Source organism: Chlorocebus sabaeus, chromosome 5, assembly GCF_047675955.1.
Source record: "Chlorocebus sabaeus isolate Y175 chromosome 5, mChlSab1.0.hap1, whole genome shotgun sequence".
NCBI classification, from domain to species: Eukaryota; Metazoa; Chordata; class Mammalia; order Primates; family Cercopithecidae; genus Chlorocebus; species Chlorocebus sabaeus.
The window spans coordinates 18,997,555-19,016,797 of NC_132908.1; the positions used below are offsets into that span (position 1 = coordinate 18,997,555).

The 19,243-nt window shown below is 41.2% G+C and overlaps 1 protein-coding gene across 1 annotated transcript in view; it reads left to right on the forward strand.

The window, feature by feature from the left end:
- Nucleotides 1–19,163, forward strand: part of ACSM1 (acyl-CoA synthetase medium chain family member 1) — a 58,899-nt gene extending 39,736 nt beyond the window's left edge. Inside the window, 7 exon segments of the mRNA XM_007987192.3 lie at nt 1,868–1,991; nt 5,024–5,104; nt 5,635–5,736; nt 15,125–15,252; nt 16,869–16,968; nt 18,182–18,301; nt 18,824–19,163. Coding sequence (XP_007985383.3) covers nt 1,868–1,991; nt 5,024–5,104; nt 5,635–5,736; nt 15,125–15,252; nt 16,869–16,968; nt 18,182–18,301; nt 18,824–18,910 — 742 coding nt within the window. The 3' untranslated portion in view covers nt 18,911–19,163.
- The last annotated feature ends 80 nt before the right edge of the window (nt 19,164–19,243 follow it).

Genomic DNA, 19,243 nt, shown 5'->3' on the forward strand with positions numbered 1-19,243 from the left:
CCAGGTTTTAATGTTGCAACTACAGGAGCAGTAAGTTTTGTAGCTACTTCATCTTCTCACCCATTAAGAGGAGAGAGAGGAGGTGGCTCTTCACTTAATTCAGCAGGTGGAGCTGATGGGCTAGTAAAACATACTTTTTTCAGTTTCCGTTTCTTTTCTTTAATTTCCTCCATTTCCTGTTTCTCACATTCAGAATCTGAGGTTAGTTTTTTACACTTGTCCTCCTCTTCCTCATCTGAATCTGCCTTATCATCTGTTTGAAATGGTTCAAGAGCTGTTTTTATTAGCGCCTACAATGACTAAACCGAGACTGGAATTTTTGCTCCATCTTTATATATTTTTTAAAAATCTCTGCCAATTCTCTCCCATTCATCCAACTCCATAGTCCCTCATTCTGGGAACCATGGGCAAAACTGCTTTACTGCACTAAAGAGTGATAACAAATTCTGAGTACTGACTTTCACTCCCCCTCTTTGTAATAAATCCCTTGAGAAATTTAAATAAGCAGAATGTCTGCTTTCACTTTGTCCCATTGTTACACTGGTTCTTCTGAGCCCTCAGCTTTCCTGCCGAGTTTCTTTTAGACGTCCTTGGGTGTCCTTTGATGATGCATCCTCCTATTTCACATGCTCTAGCATTTCTTCACCAGGGTCTTCATTGCCCCATGTTGGGCAGCCAGGAATGTTGGGGTGATGAGGCCCAACACCAGGTTGTGGGGGCAACAAAGTCTGACAGTGTCAAAGGACTGAGAAAAAGACAGTTTGAGAAGTAAAGTGGGACCAGGGGGCCATTGTGACTGTGGAGGCTGTGAAGGCCCCAAGCCCTGGAAGCCCATGCTATTTAGTGGTAATTCAACAAAGAAATAGGTGGTGAGAATGTGGAAGTCAAAGGGCAGGTGCATGATCTACAGTTGTGATGGTTTAGAATTTATAAGGAACATGCTCTGCTACTTGAGATAATGGGAATACAATCAATCTAGGAGCCTAGGAAGGCTAGAAGCAAGGAGCCAGCAAGTCTAGACACATTCCAGAGGACATTATGTCAGATATGCAAGTCCTGCCTCTGCTTTCTTCCCAACACAGCTTTTTCCCAACAGAAAGAGGGCAAGGCATTGCTGCATTAATAGATATTCTCTACAGATGTACATTTTCCCCCATAAAAGATGGCTTTGCAAGGGCACCTCTATTTGCTAGCCAAGTGGCAGCCATTTCAAAATATGTCAAAGAAATATATTTTGGGGTAAAATATTTTAATTTTTTCTGTTCACATCAGCCTTTTCTCTTTTTTTCTGAAATTTCTTCTGTCAGGGCTGTTCTCTGTAACACTTCTCTCTGTCTCTTTCCCTACACTCAGCTCAATCTGCTCTGATGTCCTGAGCAATTCATTTCCAACCCCTAACATGCATTCCCCATTCAGAAATACAAAAACCCTTTAGTTAGCAGAGTGTAGGCTCCATAAAAGAATATATGGTTCTATTTTCACCCTAGCATGTCCTTAAGATCTCATCCTTTACCCCATTATGATTATAAAAATGTCCGTCTTAGCTATACAGAATGCTTCCCCAAGATGAGTTCTGATAAACACACAGTTCTCCCTCTTGTTACATTAATATTCAAATTTAATCCAAACATTCCAAATTGAACACAACAGCCTCACCACCACCCAACCCCCCACTGCCAGAATAGTTCACAGGGACTGCAGGAAGTGAGTGACGTCCATTTGGCGATGGTCATCTGTAAAATGACCAAAAGGCAAATAAGAAAGTGAGGAACTAGAAGGATGAATGATCTGAGTGACAGACCTAAGAGCTCTGAATGCACAGAGCTGGGGTGGCTCACCAATGCCTGGCACCTTGTCTTCCTCTAAGTATCAGGTTCCCTGCCCTGGAGCACTGCTGTACTGGTGGGGAGGTCCTGTGGCCCAAGGATCAGGAGGAGTGGAAAAGACGGACAGGCCTTCTGCTCTACAATGTCTATGGGCAGTCAGAAACGGTAGGTGGTGCAAACCAGGAAGTATCTGAGACAGGTCTCAATTAATTTAAAAGTTTATTTTGCTAAGGTTAAGGACACGCACCTGGGAAACAGGTTTGTGCCTTTCTCCAACGATGATTTTGAGGGCTTCAATATTTAAAGGGGAAAGGGCAGATACTGGAGGAAAAGGAAGAAATTTTTTAAAGGTGTCGGTAGATACGAGGCAAATGGTTGCGTTCTGGTGAGTCTTTGATCAGCTGTTTACATGTGAGAGAAGGGTAGAGGAAGAGTCACTTGTGCATTCACCTAGATCAGTGAATCTGCATTTTTACATAAGATAAACATAAGTCAGAGAAAGCAATTGGGTATGCATTTGTCTCAGGAGAGCAGAGGGATGATTTTGAGTTCTGTTCTTTGTCCGATACCTGTGAAGATGAGCTATCAATGTCAGGGTGAAATTTAACAGAACTGTTTTACAGTAATGATCTTTGGGGCCCACAAGGAATTTCTTAGTGGGAAAATTGCAGGGGAGGCATGTGGTTTTGTTTTGTTTTTTTATCTTTTTAGCTCTTATTTAGGAATAAAATGGGAGGCAGTTTCAACTGATGCAGTTCCCAACTTGAGTTTCCCTTTGGCTTAGTGATTTGGGGGTCCTGGGATTCGTTTTCCTTTCAAAGTGGACACATGCCTTCTGGATAGTCATGATATGCTCAGCGACTGAGCCCAGCAGATGTGCTGAATTATGCCACATGTGCGGGACACAGCCCCATCGCATGCACAGCATTATTTGATGCCAACCGGAGGTTCTAGAGTTCCAGGCTAATTTGTCCCAAATCTATCTGGAGAAAGAAAATGTACAACTCATCATCTTACCACGGGACCAATGTGCTGAAAACTCTTGGACAAAACCTTAAAAAGGGGTCTAAGGCTGTTTTAACACTGTCCCTGTGGTCATCAGCTCAGAGGAGCCCCAGAAGGTGGGTGGGATAGGAGACTCTCCCCAGCAACATGGAGACCACTTCCTCCAGCAAGTACTGTCAGCTCCACTAACCCTCCCTAGGGCTGCAAAGACAAGTGAAAGCTGGCTCCAAAAGTTCATTGCTTGGTGTTTAGGAGGACAACTCACAGGTTTGACTGTGGAATACTAGCCGGGTGGATAAGGGAGCAGATACTTTCTGTATATACCAAACACATATACACACAAACAGTGTCATTCCAGAGTATCACTGAGCTGCCAGGTGGGTGGGACATTTAGAGTATTATGCGTGTCTGGAAGTTCAAGAACCTCATCAGTTACAGCGTGGGTGAGCATCTCTCCCAACACATTTGCAATCCATTTCCAATGTTGGACAGTGCCTCCATTATCTTTCCCCCTTTGCCTCCATTATCCCTCTAGCACAAAGAGGATGACTGCTATCCCAGGCCCTGTGCAAAATTATTATTTTAGTGCCAACTCACATACTCAACTGACATTATTTTGCAAAAAAGTATAATAGCAATTCAGTTAATTTGTCTGCTTCCAGACCTCAAAAATGGTGACACTTTGGGCCTATGTTTGAATGGCTCACGGGTCATATTTGGACAAGGAGGATGGTGGGCCAGGACAACACACTACATCCATGACTCCAATATTTGCAGCACTAGATGGTGCTTAATTTCTCAAAACACTTTCACATCTGTTCACTCATGTGTGCAACGTTTTTCACATGCCTACAGTGTGAGCAGTGATGTGGCAGTGGGCAAAGATCTTCCTATCCCAGGAGCACAGACCTGGGTCCAAGTCTCAGCTCTGCCAATTATAGCTTTAAGACCATCGGGATACTATGTATGCTTTCTCACCTCAGCTCCCCCACCTTTAAATGGAAATTATAGTGCCAATCTTAACAGATTGTGATAAGGTAAATAAAAAGAAGTGTATAATGCTCTGGCTGGTGTCTAACCTGTAGTATATGCTCACATTGCAGCTGCTGTGGTCCTTGCTATTTTTGATGGGTATTGTTCCAGATGTTGCAAGCTCAGGGATGAATAGGGCAATCTCTATTCTTGGGATGCTCATTATCTACTGAAGGAAACAGACAAGCAAAAATAATTATAATGCCCTGTGGGCTGCAATGGAAGTATGGGAGAAATGCTTCAGAAAGAGAATCTTTCCCTTGACTCCTCTTGGAGCTTGAGTAATAGCCAGTAGTCATCATTCATTGAACACATGGTGTGTGCCTTGTATTATGCAGAATTTTCCATATGCTTACAAGCACTCTGGGAGGTAAGTGTTATCATTATTGCCCTTTGATGGAGGAGATCAAGAGGAGATCAAGAGGGATTAATTGGCATGCAGTTAGTGTGTGGTGGAGTCAAGATTCAAACCCCTATTGGTCTGAATGTAAAGCATGCAGCTATAGAAATAAATATATTTGTGAGAACAATAAAGGAGGAATCAAGTTCATCAGGAAGACAGATGAAGATAGGGCAGTGCTAACAGAACAGCACAAGCAATCCAGACAACCTCCACACACACTGAGGCATCCTGCAGGGTGAGATTCACAGGCCTCTTCCTACAGGTCACTGACGACAAAGGCAACATCCTGCCACCCAGCACAGAAGGAAAAGTTGGCATCAGGATCAGTCAAGAAGTTGTGGCAGAATCCCTATCACTACTTAACAGCCCCACGTAAATGTTTGTTACATAGACTAGTGGCCTTCCCATAGCAAACTGACACATGCCTGTTCAGTGGTGGGCATGCCCCACATTATACGCCCACAGCCAGGGGAATACCCTGTTTCTTCTTTCTTTGCTTCCCCATTGGATTCTGTAGACTCTGCACTTTGTACAGAGCCAGACCACACTGGTTGCAGAAAATGACTGTGGAATAGAGTTGGGTCAATACCTTGAGCCTAGACCCAGGCCTTCCAGCTTCCCTACAAGGGCTCTTTGTGCAGCGTCCATTGAGCGGAATACTACATCTCTGAGCAGGGGATGCTGTGTATGATTCTGGCTGCTTTGTGATCAGCCTGACCTTTCTGATCAACCCCAATCTTCTTTCTTTTGTGAACAGGGAATAATTTGCGCCACCCTCCGGGAAATGAAGATCAAGCCGGGTTTCCTGGGGAAGGCCAGTCCACCCTACGACGTCCAGGTCTGGTCCTAAGGGCATTGGCAGGGAGCAGTTAGGGCTCAGTGGGGGTTGGACAATTTGACACCAGGTGACAACACCAGCCACACTTCTCTGCCCCAGTCATCCTTCCTCCTGTCTTCTCATTTTTCCCTTCAGTTTCCTATGGAGGTCTCAGTTGATAACTGCATTATTGTGGGCATGAACACCACTCACCCTAGCAGCTAGGGCATCACACACAGTGGGTAGGAAAGAATACCTAGAAGCTGCCCTGGCAGCCCTCTCTAGCAACTGGTGCGTTTCATTTTTCTTGATCAGTGTTTTCCAACTTGAAGACACATTGGTGACATCTACTAACCCATAAAACATAGACCCTTGGCTTGAGTTTCACATTTGCTTATTTTAAAGGCTTTTGACAGTTTTATTCCATTTTCTGATGTTTCTTCCATTATTTTATCCACACTGGTGTTCCATGTATAAGCCAGAGAGTGCTTGGGTGGGACAGAAGGGCTGGGGTCTCCTGCAGGGTACGATTCACAGGCCTCTTGCTACAGGTCATTGATGACAAGGGCAGCATCCTGCCACCCAACACAGAAGGAAACATTGGCATCAGAATCAAACCTGCCAGGCCTGTAACCCTCTTCATGTGCTATGAGGTAATGACCCCCCCATCTGCCACCATCATGATCCCAAGGATCCCGACAGGGAGCTCTGCATCGTGAGGCTTCTTCAAGTCTTCTTTTATTTGCTCCAACTCAATGAAATGAATGAGTTTTCATTCAACTCGAAGCTCACTGTGCATTTCCCCAACCTTTCCTGTCCTAACCCACCTGGGACTTTTGGGCTGACGGGGTAGAATGAAGACTGGCTTCAGAACCATCAGACTTGCGTTCCAATGATCTACTGTAGTCAAGAATATAGGCTTTGACTGGATTCAAATAATATCATCTCACTTACCAACAACATAGTGTAAACAAATCACTTATCCTCGCTGAGCCTCCAGGGAACTCTATTATCCAATTTTACAGAGAGAAAAGCTGTAGATAAAAAGCATCGCACTTCCTCTGCACATCAAATACATAGTAGGTTTAGGATTTTTAAAAATTAGTAAGCCAGAGATTATAGAAAACTGAGATGGATTATAAGGAAACCTGCTGAAAGTCCTGATCAAATAAGCAATGACCCTCCCAGGATAGGAATGGCCACAAAGAGGAAAATCTTAGCTTCCAATATTGGCCATGGAAGGATGACCAGACCCTGAAATTGATTTCAGACTTCATCTCCTTCCTCCAAAGACACTTCACTGGCAGCTGTCCTGGTGTCACTGCCATCCTCACACTGTGGTTTCAAGGCAGCGATGGTTCCTTTGTGATACTGTTGACCAAAGGGGAACATACAGGCCTTAATTAGCCTTAATTCTCAGCAGCATAACTTAAAGGTTGGATAAAAGAAAAATTAGGCCAGGCGGGATGGCTCACGCTTGTAATCCCAGCACTTTGGGAGGCCTAGGTGGGTGGATCACAAGGTCAGGAGTTTGAGACCAGCCTGGGTGACACAGTGAAACTCCATCTCTACTAAAAATACAAAAGATTAGCTAGGCATGGTGGCACGCACCTGTACTCCCAGTTACTTGGGAGGCTGAGGCAGGAGAATCACTTGAACCTGGGAGGCAGAGGTTGCAGTGAGTCAAGATTGCACCACTGCACTCCAGCCTGAGCGACAGAGCTAGACACCAGGAAGGGAGGGACGGAGGGAGGGAGGGAGGAAGGAAGGAAGGAAGGAAGGAAGGAAGGAAGGAAGGAAGGAAGGAAGGAAGGAAAAAGAAAAGAAAAGAAAAGAAAGATGGGGTAACACATATATATTATACAATGTCCAGGCAACCTTGAGAACCACAGATATATATCTGCATATTACAATCATTCCAGGAGATTTTTTTAAATAGTAGTACTTGGATCCAACCAGAGATTATGGTTGAACTGAAATGAGGATAATCCAAAGCAATATTTAGGGAAAAAAAAAAAAAACAAAACAAGGTCTTGCTCTGTCACCCGAGCTGGAGTGCAGGAGTATGATTAAAGTTCGCTGTAGCCTGGACCTCCTGAACTCAAGTGATATTCCGAGCTTAGCCTCCCAATTAGCTGGGACCACGGGCAGGTACCACTATGTCCAGTTAATTTTTTGATTTTTTGTAGAGATAAGATCTCACTATGTTGCCCAGACTAGTTTCAAACTCCTGGGCACAAGTAAACCCCCTGCCTCAGCCTCCCAAAGTTCTGGGATTACAAGCCTGAGCTACTGCACCCAGCTAATTTTTTTTTTTTTATTGAGCATGACATATTTTATTTTCCAAAGGTGTCCTAACATATACCCACACCTACATGTCCATGAAATGTTAGGGTTCCTCCATTGAGACTTCTTTGGGTTTTTATCCCTTGTTATTTATATAAAAGTATTACAGAATTACTATGAGACCCAGCAATTCTACTTCTAAGGCTATATACTCCCAAGAAGTGGAAGCAGGAACTTGAACAGATACTTTATTTTTTACTTTATATTTTATTTACATAAAATATAACATAAAATTACTCTTTTCACCATTTTTGAGTGTACAATTCAGTAGTATCAAATAAAGTCACAGTGTTGTACAGCCATCACGATTACCCATCTTCAGAAAATGTTTACCATCCTAAACAGAAATTCTGCTCAATAAATAGCATCTCACTGCCACAGTCTCCAGTATGTGATAACCTCTAACCTACTTTTTAAAATATATGAATTTGCTTATTTTAGGTTCCTCATATAAGTGAAATTATACATCATTTGCCCTTTTGCGTCTGGCTTATTTCACTTAGCATAACGTTTTCAAGTTTCATCTATGTCTTAGCATGTAACAAAATATCATTCCCCTATAAGTCTGAATAAATGTCCACTGTATGTATACAATACATTTTGTGTACCCCGTCGTCTCCTAATGGGCATTTTGGTTATTTCCATATTTTGCTTATTGAGAGTATTGCTGCTATGAACGCTATTGTTTAAGTATCTGTTCAAGTTCCTTCTTCCATTTCTTGGGAGTATAGACCTAGATGTGGAATTGCTGGGTTCCATGGTAATTCTATGCTGAACTTTTTGAAAAAAATTACCAAACCACTTTCACAATGGCTCCACCATTTTACATTCCCACCAGAAAATTTTTTATCCATTTTGAGTTAACTTTTGTATGTGTTGTAAGGTAACTTCATTATTTTGCAAGTGGACATTGAAGTTTCCCAACACTATTTGTTGACGACTGACTTTTCTCCATGGACTAGTTTTGGCACGTATACTTAAATCAATTGACGATATATGGGAGAGTTTCTTTCAGGACTCTCTATTCTATTGCAATGGTCTGTCTGTCTTTATGCCAATATCACACAGTTTTTATTATTGTAGTTTTGTAGTAAGTTTTGAGATCAGTGTGAGTTTTCCAACTTTATTATCCTTTTTTAAAATTTTTTATTTACTTATTTTTTTGAGACCAGATTATGAGACTGGCTAATTTTGTATTTTTAGCAGAGACAGGTTTCTCCATATTGCCCAGGCTGGTCTTGAACTCCTGGCCTCCAGCAATTCACCTGCCTTAGGCTTCCCAAAGTGCTGGAATTATAGATGTGAGTCACCACGCCTGGCCTTTATTCACCTTTTTAAAGATTGTTTTGACTGTTTGGGGTCCTTTGAGATTCTCTACGCATTTTAGGATAGGTATTTCTAGTTTTGCAACAACAACAAAAAAGCCATTGGGATTTTGATAGGAACTGTGTTGAATCTGTAGATAGCTTTAGGCAGTATTGTCATCTTAATATTAAGTCTCCAATAAATGAGTATCATATATCTTTTCATTTGCTTATCTGTTCTTTAATTTTCTGTAGCAACGTTTTGTAGTTTTCAGGGTACAAGTCTTTTGCCTCCCTGATTAAATTTATTACTAGCACTACTGTCTTGTATTCTTTTTGATGCTACTGTAAATAGAATTGCTTTCTTAGTTTCCTTTTTGGAGTTTTAATTTTTAGTGCACAGAAACACAGTTGAGTTTTTGTGTGTATGGATTCTGTTTTTTACAACTTTACTGAATTTATTTATTAGCTTTAACCTTTTTTTTGATTGTGTAAAATTCTTAGCGTTTTCTATATATGGTCATGCCATCTGCATACAGAGATAATTTTACTTCATCTTTCCAATTCAGATGCCTCTTATTTCTCTTTCTTGCCTAATTGATTTGGCTAGAACTTCCAGGACTATGTAGAACAGAAGTGGTGAAAGCAGGCATCCTTGTATTTTTGGTCTTAGAAGAAAATCTTTCCAATTTTCACCATTGAGAATAATATTAGCTGCCGATTTTTTATATGTGGCCTCATCATGTTGAGGAAGTTTCCTAGTTTATTTAGTGTTTTTACCATCAAAGTGTATTGAGTTTTCTCAAGTGCTTTCTCTGCCTCAATTGAGAGAAAACCATGTGGTTATTTTCTTTTCATCCTATTAATGTGGTTTATTATATTTATTGAGTTTTGTATGTTGAAACAGGAATAAATCCCACTTGGTTATTATGTATAATCCTTTTAATATGTTTCTGGATTTGGTTTGCTAGTGTTTTGCTGAAATTTTTGCATCAATATTCATAAGAGTTATTGGTCTATAGTTCTCTTGTAGTGCTTGTCTGGCTTTGGTGTCAGGGTAATGCTGGCCTCATAGATTGACTTATAAAATTTTTCCTTTTCTTTAATTTTTTAAAAGAGTTGGAAGAGGATTGGTCTTAATTCTTCTTTAAATACTTGTCGGAACTCATCAGTGAAGCCATCTGGCCTAGGCCTTTTCTCTGTTGGAGGGTTTTGTTTACTAATTTTACCTCCTTATGAGTTACAGATATATTCAGAGTTCCATTTCTTTGTGATTCATGTTTTTGGTAGATTGTGTGTTTCCACCAGTTTCTCCATTTTATCTAGGTTATCAAACTTTTTAAGCATACAATTGTTCATAGTATTCTCTTATAATTCTTTTCATTTCTGGAAAATCTTAGTAATTTTAATCTTCACTTTTTTATTAATCAGTCTAGCTGAAGACTTGTCATCTCTTCAAAAGAAGTAACTTTTGATTAAGTTTTCTTTGTTGTTTTTCTATTTGCCATTTTATTTATATGAACTCTAATCTTTATTTCCTGCTTCTGCTGTGCTTGGGTTTAGTTTGTTGTCCTTGTTCTGGTTCCTTAAAGTGTAAGGTTTTCGGTTTGAGATCTTCTTTTTTAACATATGTGCTAAAGACTGATTGTTTGTGTCTCCCCTAAATTCATATGTTGAAATCCTAACCCCCAATGTAATATTTGGAGATGATTATATCATGAGCATGGAGTCCTCATGAATGGTGTTAGTTCCCTTTTTATTTTTTATTCAGTAGTTTTGGTGGTACAAGTGGTTGTTGGCTACATGGATAAGTTCTTTAGTGGTGATTTCTGAAATTTTAGTGCATCCATCACCTGAACAGTGTGGTCTTTTATCCCTTACCTCCCTGCCAACCTTCCCCTCTAGTTCCCAAAGTCCATTATATCATTCTTTGCCTTTGTGCCTTCATAGCTTAGCTCCCACTTACAAGTGAGAACATACGATATTTTGTTTTCCATTCCTGAGTTACTTCACTTAGAATAATGGTCTCCAGCTCCTTCCAAGTTGCCACAAAAGACATTATTTCACTGCTTTTTATGGCTGAGTAGTATCCCATGGTGTATATATACAACATTTTCTGTATCCACTTCTTGGTTGATGGGCACTTTGGTTGGTTCCATATCTTTGCAATTGCAAATTGTGCTATAAACATGCATGTGCATGGGTCTTTTTCATATAATGACTTTTTCTTTGGGTAGACACCCAATAGTGGGATTGTTGGATTGAATGGTAGTTCTCTTTTTAGTTCTTGAAGGAATCTCTATACTGTTTTCCATATCAGCTATAATTTACGTTCCCACCAGCAGTGTTAAAGTGTTCCCATAACCATGCCAAAATCTATTGTTTTCTGATTTTTCAACTATGGCAATTTTTGCAGGAGTAAGGTAATATCTCATTGTGGTTTTAACTTGCATTTCCTTGATGATTAGTGATATTAGTGCTCTTTAAAAAGCAACTCCAGTAGGGTTCTCCAGAAGAGTCCCATTCTCCATGTGAGGCCACATCAAGAAGGCAGCCATCTATGAACCCTCACCAGACACCAAGTTGGTTGGTGACTGGATCTTGGATTCCCAGCCTCCAGAGCTCTAAGAGATAATATCTATTGTTTATAAACCATCCAGTGTATGGCATTTTGTTATAGCAGCCTGAATAGGCTAAGACAGTATGTGTGTAAATTACCTTCTTAGCACTGTGTTTGCTACAATCTGTAAGTTTTAATATGTTGTTTTTTATTTCATTTGTCTCAAGATAATTTCTAAATTTCCTTGTGATGTCTTCTTTGATTTATTTGTTAGTTAAGAGTATGTTGTTTGATTTTTCAAACATTGGAAAAATTTGTGATTTTTTAAAAGTTTTCCTTCTGTTAATTCCTTTCACGTGACTTGATAAGATGCTTTGTATAATTTCTGTCTTTTAAAGTTAGTTAATACTTATCTTCTGGTCCATCCTTGAGAATGTTCCATGTGCACTTGAGAAAAATGTGTGTTGTTCTGCCATTGGATGGAGTTTCCTGTATATGTCTGCTAGGTCCAATTAATTTATGGTGTTGTTCAAGTCCTCTATTCTCTTATTGATCTTCTGTCTGGTTTTTCTACTCATTATTGAAAGTGGTATATTAAATTCTCCAGCTATTGTTGTAGAACTGGACACTTCTTCTTTAAATTCTGTCAATGTTTGCTTCATGTATTTTGGGGCTCTGAGGTTTATTGCCTATATGTTTATGATTATCACATATTCTTGGTGAATTGATCCTTCCATTAATATATAGTATCATTTTTTATCTTTTGCAATTGTTTTTGACTTAAACTTTATTTTGGCTAGGCATGGTGCCTCACGCCTGTAATCCCGGCACTTTGGGAGGCCGAGGCAGGTGGATCACTTGAGGTCAGGAGTTCGCGACCAGCCTGATCAACATGGAGAAATCCTGTCTCTACTAAAAATACAAAAGATTAGCCAGGCATGGTTGTAGGCACCTGTAATCCCAGCAACTGGAGGCAGAGGATGCGGTGATCTGAGATCGTGCCTTTGCACTCCAGCCTGGTCAACAAGAGTGAAACTCTGACTTAAAAAAAAAAGAAAAGTTTTTTCTGTCGAATATTGGTATAACAACCCACAACCCAAGCTCTCTTTTGGTTACTATTCACAGGGAATATATTTTTTTCCATCCTTTAACTTTCAATGTATTTTGGTCTTTTTTTTTTTTTTTTTTTTTTTTTTTTGATGGAGTCTCCGTCTGTTGCCAGGCTGGAGTGCGGTGGCACGATCTCAGCTCACTGCAACCTCCAACTCTGGTTCTGGTTCAAGTGATTCTCCTGCCTCAGCCTCCCCAGTAGCTGGGATTACAGGCAGGCACCACCATGCCCAGCTAATTTTTGTATTTTTAGCAGAGACGGGGTTTCACCATGTTGGCCAGGATGGTCTCCATCTCCCATCTCCTGACCTCGTGATCCACCTGCCTCAGCTTCCCCAAATGCTGAGATTACAGTTGTGAGCCACCGCACCCAGTGGAATTCATGTCTTTAAATCTAAAATGAGTCTCTTGTAGATAGTGTATATTTGGATCGTGTTTTATTATCCATTTAGCCAGTTCCTTCCTTTGGATTGGAAAGTTTACTCCACTTACATTTAAAGTAATTACTGATAAGGAAGGACTTCTACCATTTTGCTATTTGTCTTCTGTGTGGTTTAATATTTTCTGGCCCTCATTTCCTTTATAACTGCCTTCTTTTACATTTAGTTTCCTTTTTGTAGTGACACATTTTTTTCCCTTCTGATTTTCTTTTGTTTATATTCTATAGATATTTTCTTTATGATTACTATATTACATACAACATCCTAAGGTTGTAACGATCTAATTTGAATTAACACCTGCTTAACTTCAATTGCATAAAAAAAAAAACTCTACTCCTATACGGTTCTGTCTTCCATTTATGTTGTTGATGCCACCTTGTACCTCTCAACTCAGTCCACAGAGGCACTCACATTGATCTAATATCACAAGTGGAAAACAGTACTACTTGTCATAAACAGAAGGCATTTATAACCATAGCTATAGGCTTTAAAAAAACAATTTTCTCATAGTCTACCTAAATCCTATTCTCATTGAAAGCTCTGATCCTGAAGCATGGCTTCCTCTTGAGACTTCCAGAGAGTTCAAAGCATATCAGCACTAAAGTAAGAATCAACTTGATATACTCAGAACAATCAGAAGTGAATCCAAAAAGGGATGTAATTTGATGTTTTTAAAATGTTTTTTTCAGGTAGCTCTTAAAACCATTTCATGTTCCACAAGAGGTATTGCTTAGGGATCAAGTGAATCGGTCATGAAGCAAGAATGAAATTCAAATATCAACCCTCTCAGTGAGCAGCTGAGTGACTTTGAGCAGGCAAAGGTGCCTCCCTCAAGCCTAGGTTTTTTTCTTATTTAAAATGGGCTACAAAAAAAGTGCCAGCTTCACACAAAAACAGGTATGTAAATGTACATAGCAGCTTTACTCAAAATCGTCAAAACCTGAAGACAACAACCCAGATGCCTTTCAACAGGTAAATGGTTAAACAAAAACTGAGCTACATCCACAACATGGAATACTATTCAGCAATAAAAAGGATCAAACCATCTGTGCACACAACTTGGATGAATCTCTAGGGAATTATGCTGAGGAGAAAAAAAAAAACAGTCCCAAACAGTTATATACTGTATGAGTCTATTTATATAACATGCTTGAAACAACAAAATTATAAAAATGGAGAACAAATTAGTTGTTAGCAAGGGGTCAGGGACGTGGAGAGGAGAGGAAGGGGGAACGAGAGGGAGGTGGGTGTGGTTTTAAAAGAGCAACATCAGAGACCTTCCTGATGAGGTAGGGAAGGCACAGTCCTACATATGCGATAAAGCTGCATAAAACTAAATACACACACACACAAGTGAAATGGGAGATCTGAAGGCTGGTGGATTGCATCAAGGTCAGTATTCTGCCTGAGATACTCATCTATAGTTTTGCAAGATGGTACCACTGCGGAAAACTAGTGACGAGTACCAAGCATCAATCCATATGATTTTTTATAACTACATGCCAGTCCACATTTATCTTAAAACAAAAAGTTAACTTAAAAATACACTAGATGCATAGGCTTTCTGCAAGGATCAAATGAGATAGTATTTAGGGAAGAAAATTCACTCAGCAAATGTTTATTGACCCCTCTCATCTGTCCAGACTCTATGTGAATGCTGAGCTTATAGCAGCAAACAAGGTTCACACTATAATGGGAATTTCATTCTAGTGTAGTGTCACATAAAATGAATATATATATATATATATATATGGAGAGAGAGAGAGAGAGATGAAGTCTCACTCTGTTGCCCGAGCTGGATTGCAGTGGTGTGATCTTGGCTCACTGCAACCTCCACCTCCCAGGTTCAAGTGATTCTCCTGCCTCAGCCTCCTGAGTAGCCGGGATTACAGGCACGCGCCACCATACCCGGCTGATTTTTGTATTTTTAGTAGAGATGGGGTTTCACTATGTTGGCCAGACTGGCTTTGAACTCCTGACCTCATGATCTACCCACCTCGGCCTCCCAAAGTGTTGGGATTACAGGCGTGAGCCACCGCGCCAGGCTGAATTGATGTTTTTAAACATTGTCATTGAAAGTGGTTTCATCGCAACCACTCATAGAGCAGTGGCATGCATCATGCACTACGTGTAATGAAAACAGACTCAGAGAGATGGCAAAACTTGCCCAGGTACCAAGTAGAAACAGAAGCAGAATTCAAACCCAGATTGGAACCCGAAGTTGTGACTCATCACCTCTAAATTCACTGCCTTCAACAAAGGAGCTCTGTTCTTTTTGCAGGGTAACCCAGAGAAGACAGCTGAAGTGGAATGTGGGGACTTCTTCAACACTGGAGACAGAGGAATGATGGATGAAGAGGGCTACATTTGTTTCCTGGGGAGGAGTGATGACATCATTAATGCCTCTGGGTAGGTGTGGCTGACGCTGGGCTGGTGGTTGTTGCTATCACATGCCTCATGGAATCTTGCTTACCTAGACATTTTTTATTGCATTGGTGATGGGACCCTCAGCCTAAATCTGAATAGAGCCATGTCTATGGTGCCCTGATTGCAAAATGAAATTCAAGAGGGTCTGGACGAGGAGCCATAATAAGACATTGTGCAATTTAAAGTGGGGTGTGGGGAATGGAATTGAGAAGGGAGACTATCTTGATCTCCATAGGTTCAGGGAGCCTATTTCATGTTTGTGCCCCTCTAATGCAGCACCAAATGTCACAGGGCAAACATAGTAATAATAATAGCTAACCTTTAGTTATTGTTCATTATTGTTATTATGAATATATTTGCCATTAATCTATGAGCACAATAAATCTATTAGGAATAGATTAATAAATCTGTTATTATAAAATTATTTATTAGTATAAATATATTATTCATTGTAACTAGCTAACCTAGAGTACTTACTATGTGAAAACACTGTCCTTAATGCTTTATATAACCCACCTCTCAACGCTGGATGGGAGATGTGATTATTATCCCTGTTTTACTAACGAGGAAAGTGGGTCACTGACCAGCGAGAAAATTTGCCTACAGACTCAAAGATAGCACAGGATGCAATCCAGATTTGAACTGAGGTAGTCTGGCTCTGATCCCCTGTCCCTAACCCCTACATGATTTTTTAAAAGGCGCATTACACTACAGTAACAATTTTTCTTGGATATTTTAGAGAAATTGATGGGATTTTTTCTTTTCTTTTCTTTTTTCAAGACAGAGTCTCACACTGTCACCCAGGCTGGAGTGCAGTGGCCTAATCTTGGCTCAATGCAACCTCTGCCTCCTGGCTTCAAGCGAGCATGTCCAACTAATTTTTATACTTTTAGTAGAGATGGGGTTTCACCATCTTGGCCAGGCTGGTCTCGAACTCCTGACCTCAAGTGATCCTCCTGTTTCAGCCTCCCACAGTGGTAAAATTACAGGTGTGAGCCACCACGCCCAGCCTGGATGGGATTTTTTTTTTTTTAATTTCTAAAACATGATGTACTGGAAATTTACACAGGGAGTAGATTTTAAATGCTCTTACCACAAAAGAAAAAAAGAAGGCAATTGTGTGAGATGATGGATATGCTAGTGTGCTTGAGTGTTTTAGTCGCGTTACTATGTATATGTACATCAAAACATCATGTTGTAAGCCTTATATGTAATAAAAGACGAAAATCCTGCTGATGCAATGGGAAATAGTATGCAGAATTTGCATGAATGTTTAAGACCAAGTTTGAGGCTTCCAAGAGATTTCGTGTTGGGGGAAGTTGCTTGGGCCAAGCCCGGAGGAGACAAAACATTCTCCCTCCTCCATCAATACAGGCAGTGAGGCAAGAAGCCGGGAGCACCAGAGTCTTGTATTTCTCAGCCTATAATGTCCAGCTCTTTACACTTTGGGCCCCATGACACAGACAAGTCAGGGGTCTCTCTTGCTTCCTATGACCTCCACCCTCTGTGCCAAAGGAAGCTGCGACTCCAAAGCAGGAGATCTGGGGACTTGGTTCACCCCAGCCCCGGCATCTGCCTCAGAACCCTTCATCCTTCAGGTATCGCATCGGGCCCGCAGAGGTTGAGAGCGCTTTGATGGAGCACCCAGCGGTGGCAGAGTCAGCCGTGGTGAGCAGCCCAGACCCGATTCGAGGAGAGGTGAGGAGAACATAGAGATCATCATGTCTGCGCGTGGGCACTAGGAAAGCAGGTGCAGGGGAAACATCCAGGCTTTACCTGTGCCGCCTTGGTGGAAGGGCATAGTGTGCATGTGCACTTACATGATATGGTCACCAGGGGGCACTGTGGACTCTCTGTGGCTCTGAATAAAAGGATGCTAGATACTATTTAATGAGCTCTTATATATACCAAATCACTTAACTCTCACACAATGTAGTACTCTAAGAACACTTATGCTTTTTATAGATGAGAAAAGAGAAGCAGAAGGAGGTTAAGTAACCTGTCCACATCACGCAGCTAGTAAGTGGTGGAGGCAGAATGGCATCTCAGCAATGTGGCTCCAGAACATACATGCATTTGTATATTGAAAAGTATTATTAGGCCAGGCACGGTGGCTCATGCCTGTAATCCCAACATTTTGGGAGGCCGAGGCGGACCGATCACCTAAGGTGAGAAGTTCAAGACCGGGCTGGCCAACATGGTGAAACTCCGTCTTTACTAAAAATACCAAAAACTTAGCCAGGCGTGTTGGGGGCGGATGGGTGGAACCGGGGGTGGGCACCTGTAGTCCCAGCTACTTGGGAGACTAGGGCAGGAGAATCGCTTGAACCTGGGAGGCCAAGGTTGCAGTGAACCAAGATCGCACCATTGCACTCCAGTCTGGGCAATAAGAATGAAACTCCATCTCCAAAAAAGAAAAAAAAAGTCTTTATTGATCACCTTCTATATGTGAGGCCTTGTGCAATAAAATATGGATAACACTGCTAATATAAAAATAATAAATTGCCAGTAATTATGAAATGCCTATTGGGTTTCTGGTGCAGAATTACATATATAACAACAGTAAAAATGATGATGAAAATATTGATGACAGGAGTAATAATAAATGTAAACTAGTTGGATGTTTTATATGTATTATCTCCTGGAAGCTTTAAAGAAACCAAATGAAGAATGGAGCCTTTATTGTCCCCATTTCACAGGAAAGGAAACTGAGGTTCAGGAGAGGTCAAATAACTTTTCAAGGCATGGAGTGGGAATTGGAAGTACAGGGATTTACACCTGGTCCTCTCCTTTTCCAAAACCACTGTAGGGTTCAGTGTCACCTTGTTTTACCACTCATTCAATAAACATTGACTTTTTAAGCTATGGAGTAGGTTGGCACTCACTGTAAGCCCATGCCTTCATTCTGCAGGTGGTGAAGGCCTTTATTGTCCTGACCTCACAGTTCCTGTCTCATGACAAGGATCAGTTGACCAAGGAACTGCAGGATCATGTCAAGTCAGTGACAGCCCCATACAAATACCCAAGGAAGGTGAGTGAGGGCAGATGGAAGGGATCTGGTGCCCCTGAAGAGTTCTCTGCTAGGATGGGCTAGGTATCACTGTAGGTAACAAACAGCCCCAAACAATGAAGGTTTACAACACTGAAGGCTCTTTTTCTGCTCATGCCTCATGTCCTCCATGGCTCTTCTGGGACCTGTCCTCCACATCCCCTCATTCTGCCACCAGAATAAAGGAGCAGCCTCCATATGGGACCTGCCAGCTGCTCTAAGAGATGAAGGAGAGGGTGGTCAGTCTCGATGGCTCCCAACTCTTTTGCCTCAAGGTTATATGCTTCACTTCCACTCACATCTCCTGGGTGAAAGCAAATCCCATGGCCACATCCACCTTCTAGGGGTCAGGGGAGAACCTGAAATACTTGGGGACTCCATTAAGGCCACCACATGGTGTCAGCCTGCATGGGAGACTGCAGAGGGACAGAGGAGGAGAGTGGAGAATTGGTAGGAAATGGCAGCAGGACTGAGTCACTGTGGATTTGCTTTATCCTCAACCAGGTGGAGTTTGTCCCAGATTTGCCAAAAACCATCACTGGCAAGATTAAACGGAAAGAACTTCAGAAAAAGGAGATGGGTCAGATGTAATCGGCAGTGAACTCACAACCCACTGTGCACCTAAGGCAAATCCCTGGCCACTCTAGTCTCCCCACTATGGTGAAGACGAGGGTGGGGCATTGAGAGTGTTGATTTGGGAAAGTATCAGGAGTGCCATAATTCCAATGTTTTTGTTCTTTTAAGTTAAATTCAGTTACTCTGCTTCCTCCAAGTCCTCTGTATCTTTAGAATTTCCCAGGTGAGCACTCAGATTGCAAGTAATAAAATACTGATATCAACAATACCCTGTGTTGAGCATTTATTCTGGGAATTAACTTATGTTAAATGCCCTCCCTCTATAATTCTCCCTAATCTCCAACCTGA